At 36.3% G+C, this 19,843-nt stretch overlaps 1 protein-coding gene across 6 annotated transcripts in view; it reads right to left on the reverse strand.

Annotated features, from left to right (window-relative positions):
• Positions 1–19,843, reverse strand: part of RYR2 (ryanodine receptor 2) — a 777,004-nt gene that overhangs the window by 169,770 nt on the left and 587,391 nt on the right. For 5 of the 6 annotated variants that reach the window (XM_082407544.1, XM_082407542.1, XM_082407543.1 and 2 more), the window contains 8 exons: positions 19,648–19,817; positions 17,908–18,128; positions 16,489–16,579; positions 14,297–14,437; positions 12,515–12,678; positions 10,214–10,292; positions 8,292–8,381; positions 7,367–7,504 (listed from right to left, as the gene is read on the reverse strand). In XM_082407544.1, the coding sequence (XP_082263670.1) occupies positions 7,367–7,504; positions 8,292–8,381; positions 10,214–10,292; positions 12,515–12,678; positions 14,297–14,437; positions 16,489–16,579; positions 17,908–18,128; positions 19,648–19,817 (1,094 nt within the window). The remainder of the gene's footprint in view (positions 1–7,366; positions 7,505–8,291; positions 8,382–10,213; positions 10,293–12,514; positions 12,679–14,296; positions 14,438–16,488; positions 16,580–17,907; positions 18,129–19,647; positions 19,818–19,843) is intronic. The other variant, XM_082407541.1, reaches the window with a different exon arrangement.

The raw sequence follows: 19,843 nt of genomic DNA on the forward strand, positions 1-19,843 counted from the left end.
GCACAGACATAGAGAACAGACTTGTGGTTGCCAAGCGGGAGGGGGTTGGATGGAGTGGGAGTTTGGGATTAGCAGATGCAAACTATCATATACAGAATGGATAAACAACAAGGTCCTACTGTATAGCACAGGGAACTATATCCTGTGATAAACCATAAAGGAAAAGCATATAAAAAGAATGTATATATATGTATAACTGAATCACTTTGCTGTACAGCAGAAATTAACACAACATAAATCAACTATACTTCAATTAAAAAGACAAGAATGAAACCTATCTTCCCATCAACTGCAAGAGGGTTTCACTTACTGTCAGGAGCTCTTACCTCATTCCACCCAATGGCATATTATGGGAAAGTATGCCACAGAAACGAACTCTGGTTCATGCTTATAAATCTGAAATTATACTTGATATATTTCATAACTGTGTATCTTCTCTTGTCAGACATGGATAAACAAAAAGCTAAATAAAAGGTCCAATACAGCTCAGATCTGTGCCCGTGAACCAAAGGGAGGCTATCATATGCTCCCATTAACCATGTTCTCATGGGCTACGCTGAACTCACCGGTCAGTTCGGACGGAATCTTGGCTTCTGTGTCAGTACTGAGCCACTGCTGGGAACCATCCATAATAGAATGTGAAATAAAAATCACAGTTGTTTCTCCCTTAAATACCCACGAAAGGAAACTGAGACTTAGAGAACTTAAGTGCCTCACCCAAGGTCACAGAGCTAAAATTCTGAGCAGGCAGGAGTCCATCTCAGGCTGTCTGACTCCAGGCCCACTTCTCTCTCACTACCACCTCTTTCCTTCAACATATCGCCGTATATTTCTTTCCCCAGCACTCTACTACACCTGCCCTCTCTAATGTAATCAGTTCCCAAGTTGCCAAGTTCAAAGTCCTCTTTGCAGCTACCATCAAACTGGTCCTTCTACGCTGGACATGACTAACCACCACTCAACCAGCCCCCTCGTTTCACGAAACCACCCACCTGGCTCTCCACTCCCCTCTCTGATCTCTCTGCCTCCTTCTCTGGCTCCTCTTCCATAAATGACCTTGAAATATTTGTGGCTTTCTGGGTTCACTCTTCAATTGTTTCTTTCTTTATTCTAAATGCTTTCTTTAGGTGTCCCTAAATATGTCATTTATCAACCATGTTTTATTAAACCAAAAATGAGTTGATCCAGCCTAGCATTGCTCCTCTGCTCTAGACTTACATTTTCAACTATTCATTACCATCTCCATTTGGGATTCTATACATGTATTCATTTTCAGCTGCTGCTATAATAAGCGACTGCCAGAAATGTAGTGGCTTAAAACATCACAAAGTTATGAGAAATCTGAAATAGGTCTCAATTAGCTAAATTCAAGGTGTCCACAGGGCTGTGTTCCTTTCTAGAGGTTTTATCAAAGCAGCTTTTCCCTGTCTTTCCCAGCTTCTAAAGGCCACCCACATTTTTGACTCATGGCTCCTTCCTCCATCTTCAAGTCAGCTATACTGCATCTCTCTGACCTTCCTTCTGTAGTCACGTCTCCTTTGTCCAAAGCCAGGAAAGGGTATCCACTTTTAAGGATCCTTGTGATTACGCTGGACCCACCAATAATTCAGCAGAATCTCCCCCATCTCAAGATCATTAACCTTGATCACATGGGCAAATGTAATCGCATTGGCAAAGCCCCAGGAAATCAACCTTTCTACAGACAACAGTGATTGGGGATCATCTTTGGAGCCAGAATTCTGCCTAACACGACATCTAAAATCAAACGCATATTCTCTCCTTGCCACCCACCCCCCAGTACTAACCTCATCTCACATACGCTACCCACCTGGTAGGCCAGTACAGACCCATGGCAACCCCCTTGGATTAGTCCTCCTCATCTGCTATTATGAATCAGTCACAAAATTCTGTCTCTTCTACTACAAAACATCTCTGAGATACAGCCGCTTCCCTCCATGTCCACTGTCTTTGCTCTAATTCAGATACTTAATGTTTTTGTTTTGTTTCATGCAACGTATTCAATATCCTCCTAAGGAGTCTGTCTTTCTGCCTTCAATCTCCCCCTTCTCTGATTCCTTCTCTACTCTGTTGTGAGAATTACATTTCCAAAGTATTGATTTTGTTATTCCCTGAGTTAAAAGCCTTTCCACTGAACAGTAAAAATCTGCAGGCCTAGGCTGAGCCTTATTCATCACAGTATTCCCAGAGTCTGGCACAAGCCATCTTTCATCAACTTCAGGATTATAAAATGATTCCCAATCTCACAGATATTGAAATATGGCAAACATGTGTCTTAAAACTAATTCTAAAAAAAGCATTAGACTCTGCACATTTTGTTGAATAAATGAATCAAATAGAGTTGATATCGATAACTTTATTTGTTCCTAAAATAAAATTCTCAGTATTTAATATCCTCTTAGACCATGTTCCTTATATAACTGAAATTTATATCCTTTTAGCTTTAGAGTAAGTTATTGAGGCTGGTTTAAAGAATGCAAGTAGATATTTGTTTATTCAGAGATAGATTCTTTTTATGTTTTTCATAACCTGTTTCTCTCCTTTACATTCACAGAAATCACAAGACTGGCTAGGTCTTCTATAATTTCAAGTTACTTGGGATACATACCATCTCTGAATTTAATTAACTCTAGTCTTCTTAGCAATAATAATAACAACAAATAACAACCACCGTGTGAATGGTTATGTGCAAGGCACATAGATTATCTCATTTCTTTAGAACAATTCTGAAAAGGAGGTACTGCTTTTTGTCATTTTAAAATGAGAAGAGGATCAAAAGAATTAAATAATTTTAAGTCATTATATCATGTTAATTGTAAACAGCAGAATCAAGTTTTTAAAGTAATTCTGACTCCAAAGCACTTGTCAACTTTCTTAAGACGGCCCCCAATGTTCCACCTGATTTGGCCCCTGAGACCTCTCTTCCCATCTCCTTGTTACTCATGAGCTCCAATCTCACTGGATTCCTTGTTTTCCCTTACACACGCCAGGCCACACTCCCATCTCAGAGCATGTGCACGACTTGCAACATCCTTCCCCCAAATAGGTCCAACTCCCTTCACTTCTATTCAATTTATCTTCTCCATGAAATCTGCTCTGATAACCCTATTATCATACTGCAACTCATCCCCAAAGGCTAACCAACTCCCCTGCTCTGCACTCGGAATCTGCCTTTCCATGCTACGTTTTCTCTTTCCATAATATTTATCACATTTTGATGTAGTATGTAATTTACTTATATCTATTATTTACTTTCCCTGTTAACATGTAAGCTCCATGAGAGCAGAGGTTTTTGTCTATTTTGTTCATGGACCTATTTGAAAAGCTTAGGATAGTACATGGAACATAGCAGGTGCTCAGTAAATAACTGTTAAAAGAATGAATGAATCATTCCTCTATCCTAGCCTGTATTTTAGTTAAAGATAGGTAACACTTTCCGAATTTCATTCCCATCTTCCTCTCCTTCTCAGGTTATAAACTTATTTTTTAAATTTGTTTAAATAATTTATACCCTACATGTGTAATAAAAACCAGATATAAGAAATTAAAATTGGGAGGTAAATAAATAATTACTGAGAACCTGTGGAATATGACTGAAATTGCCAGAAATGTCCTCCTTTTCTGCTGACCTGAGTGACGACCAAGAAGTCAAAATCCACCAATTTAGCTGCTGTACTCAGCATCTCCTCACTGATAATTATATCAGCATCTATACACTCTATTCTTTATTTTATTGAAGTACAGTTGATTTACAATGTTGTGTTAATTTCTGCTGTACAGCAAAGTGATTCAGTTATATACATATATATATATATACTTTTTCATACTCTTTTCCATTATGGTTTATCACAGGATATTGAATATGGTTCCCTGTGCTATACAGTAGGACCTTGTCATTGATCCATCCTATATGTTTAATAGTTCGCATCTGCTAATCCCAAACTCCCAATCCATCCCTCCCCGACGGCAACAAGTCTGTTCTCTATGTCTGTGCATCTGCTTCTGTTTCATAGATAAGTTTATTTGTGTCATATATTAGATTCTACATATAAGTATACACTCTATTCTATATATTATCAAGTTATTGGATTTGTCATTGCTCATATATTATCTTAATATGCAAATTACAAAACCCTAATTGAGTGGCAAATTTCCTGAAATCATGATTCATGTAGTGTTGACGGTAAACAAAAGACATTAACAATGTTATTGATCCATGTAAAAATAATTATGATCATAATTAGGTCTAACATTGAAATATATGCCTGTCACTCCTTTAAGCGATTTATAAGCATCCCAACATGTAATTCTCACAATAATCTTTTAAATTAGATGCTCTCTTCTGTTTCATTTTAAAAAGGAGAAAACTGCAGCAGAGAGAGGTTAAGCAGTTTGCCTGAGCTCACAAAAAAGCTATCTACTCCATGGTGAGGCCAGGATTTCAACCCAGACAGGCTGTGCCAGATCTTGCTGAGTTAAACACAGGCCGCTTCTGCCTCACAGACGGAGTGCTGAGCCCCAGTGGAAGGAAGCTAAGAATAACAGCTCCAGAATCATGTCAACAAGTGATCTCAATTCACCCAACTGCAGTCCTTACTATACAGTGATGCCACCAAAAGTGTTCCTTAATTTATTCAAGAGTGTATCTATTACATAATAGAAAACATCTTTATAGTCACATGGGAAATCAGTAATGGAGAGAAGAAAAGACATTAAGAAGTTTGGCAAGATGATAACTGAAAAAGATGATAATACTGTTAGGTTAGTAATTAAGAAATGACAAGCCATTTTAACATTTCAAATAATGTTGGATTATGCTTAAAGAATGTTTGTGTGAAAATAATGGCAAGGGTTATAAATATATTTGTGGCATTTGTTGCTCTCTGTTTCTGATACTGATAGAAATATAGAAATATTCTTTCTTTTTTTTTTAAACGACTGAAAGGTCAAAGTACTACATACTCAAACACCCTCTTTTATTTACCTTTGAAGAAATGCTCTCTGGCATTAAAAATATATAAATAATAATGGTAATAATAAGAGTTACCATTTACTGAGGTAAACAGATTGAGTAACGTGCCCAGCAGTTTATTTCTAGAAAGTGGTGGTCCCAAGATTGAAGCCCCAGTGGTCTACCTCCAGAGCTGTCCCTCTTAATCCGTACATCTGGCATAAGCACCTCCTAATATTTTGAAATGACGTAGGAGATTTAACAATATATGTCGTATGTCACACATGTCACTCTGAAAATCATTAAGACTTAAGAGATGATTATATGGGTATCAATTAATAGTATCTAATTGAGGGCTTAATGGGAACTGAAAACTGCACCAGGAGCTAAGCGGGGTGTAAGAAGAGCAGAAATATACACAACATACACAATTTTTTTTTTTTTTTATAGCCATCTTGAGAAAAGTTTATTGAAATTCAGAAAAACATAATTATGATTTTCCTGGGGTTAAAACAAGGTAATCCTTTTCTGAAGATGGATTGGTTATACCTTGTGCATTATAATTTACAGTCTGTAATCACTTCCGATGTTTTAGAATCAGTTTCTTATATTTCGTGTAACATTTTCTATCTGACATGATCCAGTACCATTTTGGACTTTGTTATGTTTCATCATCGGTTACTGTTTTTTTTTTTTCAGAGATGCTCGCAAAAGTATGAAATCTGTAAGTTATTTTAGTCTTCAGGTGAGCGTGGCTAAAACTGCGGTAGGAACCTTTGCTTCTCTCCCTTTTCTGGTATTTTTGAAAAATTCTAGAGATAAGACAGGCAGAGGCCTACTCAGCAGTCTGCCCTACTTGCTCTGACAGCAGTGGCAGGAAAAGGTATGGCAAAGACAGCAACAAGAGAATGGAGTACCCCTCCCTTCTGTTGCAGCCCTTCCCTTGCCCTCTCTGGGCTGTGCTCCAGCATGTTATATAGGCCCAGGTTTTCTGGCTAATAGACAGGTCTTTTTTTCTTGTCTGCCTCCTACCATTTCTACCCTTTATTGCTGGCCCACAGAATCGGCACCGTTATTGTTTCAAAGGGCATGTTCTCATTCAACATATACAAATTTAGATTAGAGCACATAATTTTTGCTATGAAGGGCAGTGGGAGAATCTATTTCATTTTTCCTGGCAGAGCTTAAAGTCACTTCCATTATGTAATAATTTCCTTATTTCCTATACAACTTACAGGAAAAAAAAAAAAAAGACATCATTCCATTCTCTGCACTCTGAGCGTTTTGTACATACCACCAGCCTAAATCTTATTGTTGTGGTAGGTTTAACTAGACTGTCTCTAACACCAAGTTGTGAGTCTTTAGGAGTAGAATTGGATCTTATTATCTTCGTATTCCTATCACCTAGTACTCAGTTTGTGCTCAATATTTGTTCAAACAGATTAAAACAAAATGTGATTTAGTTAGAAATGTGTGCATACATGATAACAAGGTAAAATATGCTTTTACAGCTTCTATCTCCAGGATACTTAAGAGAATATGATGTAAAATATGCCCAAATCAGAACTTAATCTATTTAACAGTACTGTATTTCAAATATGAAGCATGTGAAGTGCACGCTTTGAGTACCTTCATTTTCTTTTTTTCAAAAATGTCATCTGCATAAATGGCAATAATAAACACAACAGTTTGGTTAAACCAAAGGCAGTGGCCCAAGCAGTCTGGAAAGGGATGACGACAGGTTTAGCTCCCAGGAGAAATGAAAGGGCCAGTTGGTATTTGGTCCCCACCTTGAACCTTAGGTTCTCAAGGTCAAGGCTGCCCTTATTCTGCCATCTTGAACACAGAAGCCCCACAGCCACGCCCTGTTAAGCAGACTGGACTTCCCTGACCTGATCCACTAGCGGTGTGCTCTTCGATTCCTGCGCTGCCTGTCTGGTTCACATCTTCCCTTCGCAAGTGGGCAGGTGCTCAAGCCCACCTGTATGGAGCACGCATGGGGGTTTTAGATCTGGATCGCTACTATCTGACCACCCCTCCAGCTCCTAAGAACCAACCTTCAGTTCTTACTGGTAAGGAGACAAAAGCTCTGTAGACAACCTTTTTGTGGATAAAGGAACACATTTTACATCCTTCATTAGCGTAACTTTAAGACTTTATCATCGAGTACTCCTTTATATACTGTCAGGAGAAGTACAACCTGATATATAAACTCCAGTACTTTAACCAAGACCTAAACTCACTTAAATTAAAAGGAACAGAGTTTTCCCCCTTCTGAACTTTATCTTAGTCTTCAGAATTTTCAAGTTAGTTGTTTTGGAAAACACAATAATTAAATGAAATATTCAAATTCTTTTAAAATAACATAAACACTGAATTCATCACTGTGATTCTTACCTGGCTTGTCTGGGAAATACGACGAGTCCGGTTATAAAGGGCCATGCTGTCTCCCTCCCGTGTTCTTTCAATTCTCCACCCCCAGGCCAGCATAGTTTTTAAAGATTCTTTGATTGGCCAGCGATAAATTTCTTTTTCCTAGAAAAACATCAGAAAAGGGTGGGGTATTATGAACCTAAACAAAAATTTAAAATATTTAATGCTTTGTTCTGAAATACTCTGTCTTCACCTACAAATTTTTGATCGGCATTGTTTATTTAAAAATAAAAAAGGAAAGTAAAAATTCTGAAGAGCAGAGTGTGAGCAGAGACCTCGTTTGACTAATGCTGCTAAGAGGGATCCTGTCTTATTATACAGCATGAGGCTAATTTCCTTTAGTTTCCCAGATTCTGATACTTCAGACAGAAACCAGGAGAAACACAATTAGGAAGAAGTGCCAGATTATATGACGTGTGCTTGAAGCCGTTTCTACCATCTGAATAAACAGAGAAGTAACTTCCTCTGTAAGCACCAAGCTAGAAAATCCTTTTCATTTCATTTTTCAAGATACTGCTTTCCCCTCAAAGAAGTAAAATATATGAAAACATAAATAATAAGCATATTACAATATATTACTTCATTACCCCTTATCAAAAAACTCTTAAGAATGAAAAGAATATTTTCTATAGTTCTTAAAAATACAGGAGAGGAATAAAAATTAAAAAGAAACAGAAAAATACTAAGTAGAGAAGAGAATAACCAATTAAATACTGACAGAAAATGGTACTACAGAGAAAAAAACAATAGGTAAAAAATGGGACCTTTGAGAAAAGGTAAAAATAGTATATATAAAATAGACGTGTTAATAAGAAATTTACATAACAAAGAAAAAACCTTCCCCCCCAAATTAAAACCATATAAACTTAAAAAATAAACAACACGTCACCTTTTCAGATAATAGTTTATATGGCTTCATTAATGGTTGAACTTTAGACGAGTCTGAATATATTTCTCCATAAATCCATCCATTTGCCAACTAAAAAAAATATCAAAAATGTTTTACATGCTTTAATTTTAGAGAGTGTAGGTGTGCATGTGTTTAAGTGTGTACTTGATAAAATAAATCTAAAATGAAGCAAGATAAGGATTAAGGTTTGAACTTTATCTAGCATAAGTCAATATAAAGACTTTCATCGTAGTCAATATTATTTTGAGTAACCACTCGGAACAAATCTTTTTATCCAGAGATTAAAAGCATCCAGTCTTCCTTAGACAGGTCTGTGGTTATGTCAATAGCCCTCCGCTAGGAGGAGGCTAAAGGCTGCACCACCCCTATGGTATTCATTTTGGCCCATCTTGGGACCCCAACCTGTGTGACGAATAAGCGTGAAACACTCATTTTAAACAGGAAAACTGGAGCAGCTGGCTTATTTGGAAGCCTCCCTGAATAATGCTACTTGTTTTGCCCACTCCTTTGTCCAATGACCTCTCAACACATTTGTTCCACGTGATTTTGCCCATATAATTTGGTGCATTCACTGTTTCCCTATATCATTTCATGTATGTCTATGGGATCCGGGTAACTAGGCTGAAATAGCTCAGGACTGCCTTCCTGTAAATTTCCTCTCCATCACCACCCCACCACCTACTAGAGTCTTTATAGAGGACAGACACTTCACTCTTACTGACTTACCCAGTAAATCGATTAAGTTACTGAACAAAGAAAGAGCCATACGCTTAACAAAACAAAAAGGGGGTTTCTTGGAAGGAGGGGCTGGTTGGCAGAGGCAAGGATTGAAACTTAATATCAAGTTTAATAGGGTGATACTGAGTTGCCACATAACACAAGCAACCCTTGGAACCTTCGCTCTTTGATTTTCACTTCGCCAAATCAATACATGCTTATTTTAGATTCCTGCTTCATCTCAGCTTAATTTCTCTGACAAATCTATTTTAACCATCTTTTCTCAAGTTTAACTAGGCTTAACTTAAATGTGACCACATTTTTCCTCCAGAAAAATCTCATAATATGTATGTAGGACTTATGTCACGGATTGCGACTGCTTTAGTTATCTCATTCAAGTTATCTTTTCTTGACAATGCAAATAAAACATGCCATCTTGCCTCATAAGTGAACTGCAGATCTACTTAGAGATAAGAAATACAACAGAAGAGTAGAAGATGTAAATAATCACTAATTCTAATTAATAATTTTCAAGATTTTATCTAATATAAAATTATACATAAAGCTAAAGTTCCCTTAAAAGATGTCTGGACCTAGAGTCACTATTTCTTACTGAAAACCCTAATGATAGTTTTTGAAAAAAATTTTTGAAGTATAGTTGTGTTAATTTCTGCTGTACAGCAGAGTGACTCAGTTATACATATATATATATTCCTTTTCAGATTCTTTTCCATTATAGTTCCATTATAGTTTATCACAGGATAAACTATTCAAACTAGTTTTCAACTATATTGAATATAGTTCCCTATGCTATACCAGTAGCACCTTGTTGTTTATCTATCCTACATATAATATTTTGCATCTTATTACTACTTTTTACTCTCACAAAAATGTATGTTTAGAAACTATATTTGATTTAATTAATAGATTTTTTTTGAATTTTTAACACTGCTTTTTATGAACACAAATATTCTTATTCTTATGTGCATTATATGTACATCAGTGGCAGAACTAAGTATTTTATTAGACTAAATATTATGTCAGCAAATCATAATTAAATGTTCTTTCCTAATCTAAAGTTCTCACTTGAAAGTAGAAAACTGTCATGGTCAGAAATATCTGAGCCATGATCATTCATTAGGTATGTTCAGTACTGAATTAGAATGTGATATTCTGACTTTTACCTTGTCCATTGACCACCTGTCATGGGAATGTTCTGCATATTTGTTAATGAAGTATTCCAACTTCTCAGGAATTGTAATACTATGAGAAAAATAAAGAAAAAAGGCTTGATTTTCACAGCACTTACAGGGAATCATATTAATAATTTACTCACAGCTTATGACTGCTTATACCCCATTCAATGCATAACTGTTAAAAAATCGGTTTAACAAGGTATTACTTTTCCATATGATAGGAACAATATAAGAAAAGTCAAGCAGATAAGGTTCTATCCACTCATCTTATAATGAGTCACACTTTATGTCTTAATGTAAGTTATATACAATAAAAATTATACATAGTATAAATAAAAATAATTAAAATGTATTCAAAGAAGAGGACAACAGATAACACCAATTTTTTCTTTAAACCTGAATGAAGATATAGTTAAATTCAACAAGCTTAAAGACCTACTTTTCTCCCACATTCGTTCTTTGAAGTTATTCCTCCTTTTGACTTAAGTCTCTTAGGCAACAACTATAAATGGGTAAAAGACTGCTGAAATCTGACCTGTTCCATTTTTAAATGTACTAAAATTAATTTTAAGTTAATTGCATACAACTAGTGATATGTTAATAATTTTAAATGTTAATGGTCTATATATAAATTCTAGATGTTACTAATATGAACTATAGGGAAAAGTAATTAACCAATTCATGCTTTACGATTTTGATAACATTTCTTCTTGATTTCTTCCACGCTTAAATAAATATTTAATCCCTCAAACAGACGTGGAGTCCATGCAATTGAAGACCTAGTCTGATGGTAAATGTAAGACTTGGGACTATCAAATATATCTATGAATGGAAAAAATAACTTACTAACGCAACTAACTTTGAGAATAGAATTATAAGTAAAACCTAGTATAATGAGATGGTTTACTGTTCTTTTCTAGCAATGTTATCAGTTAGTAATTGAACTTTATGACATACACATACTTAAAAAACAATATGTAAAAAAAATCACAAGGATGTAGAAATTATTGCTATCACTCTGCAACCCTAGTCTGTTAAGAGGTCCCCAAGGGGGCTAGCCGAGGTAAATTAATATACATGCCCAACACTTATTCATTCATTGGATTTAATTAATCAACACCAAAGCCACAACACTGTTCTAATGTTATTTTAAAATCCTAGATTACATTGTATGTTAACAAACCACAAACTTACCCAAGTAGGAATGTGAACATGTGATATTTCGGTTTACTTACTTTAGAAGAGATACAAAGGATCAATCACATAAGCCAAATACTGGGGGGTGGGCGGGGGTAGAGTCTTTTCTCACAGGACTGTTATCAAATACCAAACATGCAAATTTAAGGCATTATCAAACTAATGGCATACCACCTGGCTTGAAATGTGGATCTGGTTATGGGAGCTAAACCAGCTGAGGGGCCAGCCAGAGACGTGAAAGTTGAACTCCCAAGCAAATTCAGATGCTGCGGATGGTAACAACCGAGTGACTACCTTGCTAATACTGATCTTGCTGAGTCCCACGGAATGGGTTAGATAATGTGGCAGGAAGAGCAGCCTCCTTGCAAATGGAAAACCATGGTCCTACTTAAAGACAGTAACAACAACAAAAACGCTGAGACTCCGAACACCTGACGTACCCAAACATCCTATCTGTAGGGCAATTTACGCAAGTAGGTACATGGAAGAGCTTTCCTAATGATAAGTAATATTTTATCTGTGGTGAACGTTGTCACACCGCATTCTCAATCCATGCTAAATTTTCCAGAAATATTCTCATTTGATATTCCCTTCACTCTCACGCTGTGCTTTATGAGGCTGAACATAAGCTGCTAACCCTAGGCCTGGCTGAGATGTAGTGATGATGAAGTGATCCCCCGTAGCTCACAGAAAGAGCTTTGCAATGCATGCTGGGAGCACCCTGAATCAAAGACTCTGCACAGAAGTTGGCTTCAATTATTAATAAACATTTAGGGTAGAATTTCAACTAAAAAATATAACTGATATACTTTCTTGATTCTCATTATCATAGATATTGCCATGTGGTTATGTACAGAGAATCCTGATGATATTAAGAGTGTATCTCTTAGAAGGTGTATCTTATCTACTTCTGATATTTGTATAACCATTATTATTACTACTATCATTTCATCAAGTAGAGGGACCCCTAGTAAAAGGATACCAATTCAAAGGGGGCATGGATGAGAGAAAGTTCACTTTAGTACCTTATTCAATTTCAGACTTCACACATCATTTACAATAAAAATCTGCTGCAATAGAAAGAGTCCATACTTTGAGGTATCAACAGGTTGTGGGTTAAAGTTCCCTTCAGAATCCATTGATGACTGTTTTTCCATCATACTGACATAATTTGACTCCATGTAGTCTGGAGGCAAAGCTCCCGCAACTGCACTCAGGCAAGGCAGTGCCAGTTTGAAAAGTTCTTGTTCATATTTCTGGGAAGAGATGGAGGACCAAAAAATAAATACCCCATTACTATTGAGCAAAAGCTGTCAACATGATCACTGCGGCTGACATGATGCTGTAAGAGAAAATCTGAATTACCTCGGGCTGGCTCAACTCCCCAAAGGATTCGTTCTCTAGAAAATGGAAACTATAGCCTGACATCCCATAAGATGAGATGACTGAAGCTTTGTACCGCATAAAAGGAATAAAATCTGTGCTTCTCTAAACGTTTATTCTCCAATATCGGAAATGAAGTGAACCTGAATATGCTACATGTATAACGTGTCTTTACAACATAAACATAATTTCAGTCAATGAGGACTACTGCTGCACCACATTATAAAGACTAGACATGAGAAATACCCAAAGTATAAGATTCCAGAGAGTAAGAAATTTTAACTGGTCTGTACTGCATCACAAAGGTATGAAAAATAAAATTCTGAATTGAGAAAGAAATTCTATAGGAGATATGCATAATCAAAATTTCTGGGGAGAGGTATTTGTATATTAATTACATAATTAGTTAAATTTGTATTTGTAGATTTTTTAAAAATCAAAAATAGTAATTCCTGTATTTATTATTAAAAAATTTTAAAATTGAAGTGTAGTTGATTTATAATGTTGTGTTAATCTCTGCTGTACAGCAAAGTGACTCAGTTATACACATCTAGACATTCTTTTTTTAAAAAAATATTCTTTTCCATTTTGCTTTATCCCAGGAGACTGAATACAGTTCCCTGGGCTATACAGTAGGACATTGTTGTTTATTCATTTTAAAAGTTATCTCACTTTAAATGTTCAATTTTAAATTAAAGTTGTAAATTCTTCTCAAAATACCTTCTACATATTATTTCAAAAGGGCTCCGGGTTTACCCAAGGCAATTCAGCAAGAAAAACCATTGAGCTGTAGCTACCAAATGTAATCACAGATAAACTTCCCTTATTATACAGTAAACTCCTGGTTATACTATTCCAGTCATCTGATAATGTCTCTTTGGGAATTCAAACTGATTTTGATTAATAATTTAAGCATAAGCATACGAAGCATGTTGTTCTGATTTTCCTCTAAATAACACACTCCAGTCTTCTGAAAGTATATGAACTATTCATTATAAATATGGCAACTATAAGGGAATGTCACATACATAAAGCACTGAGTACTTAAACCTCCATAGCAGCAAAGTGGGAAAAGTCAGTAAGGCCACTGGAATATTATAATTTTATGAGATTTAATATTTTATATTTTTATATTTGACAGGATTTCTTCAGGCTTTATAAGATTGGGGAGGTGACTGACTAGGGAGGGTTTGAGTCCAAAGAAGTCCAAATGTACCAGAAACTGATCAACCCATGTGCATAATTTCCTAAAATGCTTGGCCATTTTAAAGTCAGAAAATGTTATGATCACAAGAAACATGTTACCACCATGATTATGAAAAGTTAATATAAATTGCATTCTCAACATTTGTTATAAATGAAGAGAAAAAATAAAACTATGCCAGGTCTTGATGAGCAAAGACAGCATTCCACTATTCCACTAAGAATACTATCTTACCAAGATCCTATGGCTTTTCAGTTGTTTTATCATACAAATAAAACCGCAATTACCTTTTGAGACAGGGCATCAAAAATGCCCCAGAACAACTTTCTTGATAAATGAAGTTCTTCTTCTGAGGCAGCTCCAAAGTTTCCCCACCCTCCAGGCAGGCAGTAGTATTTCCAGCATCTTTCATAATGATTTGTCAGCAGCTAGGTGGGAAAACAATTCTAAGCACTGAGCTAAAATACACATGGTATATATTTTCCATTTCCTCCCAAATGGCATTCTAATGCCATGTAATAAGGCCAACTGATATGGAACTGCTCAATCCCATGTGAATTCTTTTGGAGAACACTATGATCTTATATAGGATGTCTCCTTAAATTTAACACTGAGCACAGGATGAAGACCAAATGACCAATTTCACAAATTATCTTGAACAGAATTATTTAGGAGGTTGTTTGGTTATCTGTGTACCTCTGAGTTCTACTTTAGTTGCTATCATTTACTTACAATTTTATGACTTGTTATCTCCTGGAATCCATGCATGTAACAGAGGGATTGATGTCACAGTGACCCAGAGGATACAGCACCTAAAATGTGCATTCTCAAGGGACAATACCTCTGAATATTTGTGCTTCCTCTCTAACTACCCTGAATCATTACACTACGATTTGCTTCAGAACCGACATCTCTAAGTAAACTCCCCAAACTGCCCTACTTCCGTAATTTCTTTATCTGTAGTTCTTCGGTGGTTTTGGATGTAATTTATTTTCTTACTGAGGGTCTATGTTGCTTCTTAAGTTTTTAACCTACAAATATTTTGTGGGACTAAACTAGAAGTTCAAAGACATGGATGGAATTTTTCAATTATTCGGTAGCTCTTTGGATCATTTATTCTGGATACATAAACCGAAAAATATTCACAACTCTTTGCCAAATTAATAAAATTATTATTAATAATAATTAAAATAAAATTATTTTTTGAATAAACTGTAAATTTTTGGACCCTCTTTCCTATAGCTAAGGAGGAAAATAAATTGAGCGTTACTCTTATTAAAGCTAACTAGGTCTCTTACTGTATAAATATTTCTTCTCATTTAGTCTCCCTCACAGTTAAGAATCACACACACACATACACACACACACACACACACACACACACAATTTAGGAATCTCAAATGATGAAATATTGAGATCCAATTTGCTTAGAGTAACAGGCAAATATCTATAATGCAAAAGAGTTTTATCACATAAAGTGATACTGTATCTTTTTTCAGGTATTTTCCAGCTCATTTGTATCAAGAAAATTTTGCATGACAAGCAAATGATAAAAACTGTAAAAAAACAGGATTTTCAGCAAGGATATAATTTACTTTACATAATTCATCAATTTCTCTAGATTTATTAAACCAAAATCACTTTTTGTAGAGAAAGATTGTTTCTGTTAAATATCTAGGTGTGTTTAGTGTAAGAGCAGCTGAAAAAAATAGCAGCTTATTTTTATCTTAAACCTCTTTTCACAGCGCAATTACTGGGTGGCCATGAGGAAGAAATGATGTTTACCAGGTGGCAGAGCAGAGTGGTCACCTATAAAAAGTCCACTACAGGACAGTGACCTCCATGCACAGACCATGCCACTAGATCACACATTGGTACACACCTAATACCTTAATCGTGAGCCAGGATTGGTATATTACATGACAAGAAAATATTCCCAAGTCAATAAGACAGAATGAGACTTGATCATTCATGAACAGAATAATAAAGCTGGGAAGCAAAAATGTCAGGGACTTTACTGTGACAAACTGTAACTGCATATACATAAAGATTATATTTGATCCTTATGAAATGATATTTGGAAACTGTCATTTGACTACCAGCTTAGAAAATGTTGTTTTTAAAACCTATTCTTTATGCCTTGAGGTTGCTAATACTTTAGGCCAGGCCTATTACCATGTTTTCCAGCCTAAGAATATCTTGGCTCCTCTTTTTTCTTCTGGCCCATTTTCTTTCCATTGATTTCTATTTCCCTTGATTTACAGTAAACCAATCTTAGGATTTCTCTGGTCTTTTATTACTTGTTTATTTTAGGTTGAGGTACACGTATCTATAACTTACATGCCCATTTCAATAACTGGAAGAAATTTTCCAGCATCAAAGATCAAACATGATGTATCTGAGAGATATACATATTGTAATAGGAAACAAAGCCAGAGGACCCAGTAATCAAATAACTACAAACACTTCCTGTACTTACCTTAAGAGGCATCTTTGCATGTTCATTTAATAATGGGACATCAAATACTAATCTTCTGAGTAAGTGCTGCATCATAGAAGGTCTCAGTTGGCTGGTGGAACAAAGCTAATTTTAATAATGAACATTTAATAATGTCTAAACTAAGTAGATAATTCACTAGACTAGATTATACATGCCAAGAAACTGTACCTACACCACTCTTCAGATGATGTTAATTTTAGGTGTTCCTAATCCAAAGGTTAACTAATAGTTACATACTTTTGTAAAAAGTTCCATTTCCAACTCATCTCTAGCTCCCTGATCTCAAGACCAACCCTTATTTGCTACAGGAGACGTTCCTCTTCTGCTCCTTCCCTTCCTACCACTCACAACTGCAGACCCCACTGTTGCTACTAATTTAGTAAATGCTTCTTCCCTCACTCCAGTGAGTGGGAAGGGTCTTCAGTGACTAGATAGGAAGCAAAAAGAGGAGGGAGTGTAGGAGCAAGAGGAAGAGAAAAAGACTGAGACCGAAATTTTGCCAGAGGAGAAAGGGAAAGAAAACTAACACACAGTGACCATTTACTGTGTCGGCCATCCTGAGTGCTTCATCTCATTTAATATTTAGAAAAAATCAGTGAGATAGATAATTTGATTCCATTTCACAGAATTTTGGGGTCAGGGAACTAAAATTAGATTATGAACTAATCTTTTTTTTTTTTTTTTTCTTTTTTTAACCTCCCTCAGTCCCATCTGGCTCCTACACCCATACACTCGTTCCACTATGAGTGAAAACCTTTCCTTTACCGATGTACTGGGCAGGCTGCAAGCTTTCACCTCCAAGAGCTCCCGTCCATCAGAAAGAAACCATTACCCTAGCTAGAGGCCTGAGAAATTGTCACTTTGACTGTCAGAACCTCAAAAAGAGAAGATATGCTTCTGGTTTTCAGAGTAAGACCTTCAAACACTTCTATCTATAGGAAGCGGCTTTCCAGGCTGGAGGAAATAGTCTGTCTTCATCACTGTCACAATAGGTCATACTTTAATATTATACTACATATATTTTTTATCTTTAATAAGTCTCTGTTTTCTCTTCTCTTCTGGAAGAGGAGTTAAAACCATCACACAGTGAAAAGGGGAGAATCTATTAATATTACACTAACGTGGCCGGTGACACCTCACACGCCAACATCCAGAATAGCATCATTGGTCCAACACCGTATCCAATGGCTAGATACTGAGAAAGTCTTGGAGATACACTCCTGAACTTGATCAGGAGCAAGGGCACTCTGGTAAGACTCATACCCCAGCACATAAAATGAATTAATTTTATGGTCCAGAAATTGTTGACAATATTCAAAAGAATCTGTCAAGGGCCAGAGACTATATTCTCTTTCTTAAAGAAGAAGAAACTTGGTATAGACTTCATTGCCCACTTACCCACAAATAGAGAGTAAACACACTTCTATGGAATCTCGTTGAGCTTTGGTAAGTGAGCAGCCCTTAGAAAGTCTGTACACGGTGTGAAGTAATGAGTCAATGAGGGAAGCATGGTGCTCAGTGCCAGCAAAAAGAGGAGCACATCTTGTTAACAAAGGCAACACGGCCGTGCAAAGGTACCGATTGAGGGCCAGGGCCATGTCTGTAGCGCTCAAAGCAGCCTAGAAAGGAATTGGAGAGGAGACAGTCATTTGTGTTGGGCAGGAGACAACTTTCAAAGGGATCCACAAGTTGACGTGTACTTTCATTACCTAGAAAACGACAAAAGTACGTAATACGGAAATGGATTCCTCTGTTATAGATTTACCTGTGGTTCATATGCTTTTTTATCACTAAAAACAATCAATTTTCAATTGCTCATAAATAGATAAAAATGAATGAAGTAATATCTATCGCTTCAAAAGGCCCCAGAGGTTCATGTTCTAAAATAAAATATTGGGGGCTTCCCTGGTGGCGCAGTGGTTAAGAATCCACCTGCCAATGCAGGGGAAAACGGGTTTGAGCCCTGGTCCAGGAAGATCCCACATTCCGCGGAGCAACTAAGCCTGTGCACCACAACTAGTGAAGCCCCTGCTCTGCAACAAGAGAAGACAACACAATGAGAAGCCCGCACACCACAATGAAGAGTCACACCCACTAGCCACAACTAGAGAAAGCCCGCGCACAGCAACGAAGACCCAACGCAGCCAAAAATAAATAAATAAATTAATTAAATTAAAAAAAAAATTTTTAAATAAAATATCAAGGGTAGGATGGATGAAAGATAAAGACACTAATGATATCAAAGAATGTGACTGCTTCCCTTTACTAGGAGAGGTAAGAGAAAGTTTATTCTCATAGTAGATCTCAAATACATAAATTCTTTCTGAATTCTATATATGAGTATTAATTATATTTCTGTTCATGTCCACCAGCATCAATAACCAAAGGCTGATTGTCCTACCATGTTATCAACTATACTACTTAGGTTCAGAATTTCACATGAACACAACCAAAACAGAACAAAAAAATTCAGTTTCATTTTTGTGATTCTCCTCTCACAGCTTTCACTATTGCCAACTCAAGATCTGATTTCCTCTGATATCAAAAAGACTCATTTAATTGAGAATAATAGGAGGTTTTATTATAGCTACTAGAATAACATTTAGAGTTTCAGCTTATTTTACAATGTTTCAAATAGTAGAACACTTACACTGATAATGGCAGATTCTCAATACTGGCCACTGGATTCACAGGACAGATTTGAACCTATATGTACATTAATAAATGAAGACACCAGGATGATACTGTAATTGGCACGACTCAGCAATGTCCACTAAACCTTCTCAATACTTTAACTGCTTTTGTTGAGATGCATAATTATTTATGTTGACTTCGAAGTGAACAGGAGCCACTGTGACCTCCCAAATCAGGGTTATATACACTTTCTATTGTCTTCCATTGCACCTGATCAGAATTCTTATCTTACTCTTCAGGTTGTCCATTTTCTCCACTATTTAGTGAATTCCTTGAGGATATAGTCTATTTTGTTTTCTGTTTACCCTATGCTTGCCTAAAAATATAATAGGCACTCAATAACCATTTGGTGACAATGAATGAATGAATATATCTATGAAAGAATATCATATGGCAGAGATTGAAGAGTTAAAAGTTGCAGAAGTCATTTGCTCAGATCATTACCGTATCTAAAGAAGCAGCAGCCCGCAGATCTGGCAGAAAGCCAACCTCGAGAAGATGGAGGAGGAAATCTTGAACCTCAATTCCATAGACCCTGTCAAGGAACAAAACCATGGCTGCCTTGTGATCTGGGCAAAACCCCGCAGACATGTCAGGCTCCACCACATTCCCATCTAAAAAAGAGAAGGTGACACATTGT

Source organism: Balaenoptera borealis, assembly GCF_965194805.1.
Source record: "Balaenoptera borealis genome assembly, chromosome: 10".
Taxonomy (NCBI): Eukaryota; Metazoa; Chordata; class Mammalia; order Artiodactyla; family Balaenopteridae; genus Balaenoptera; species Balaenoptera borealis.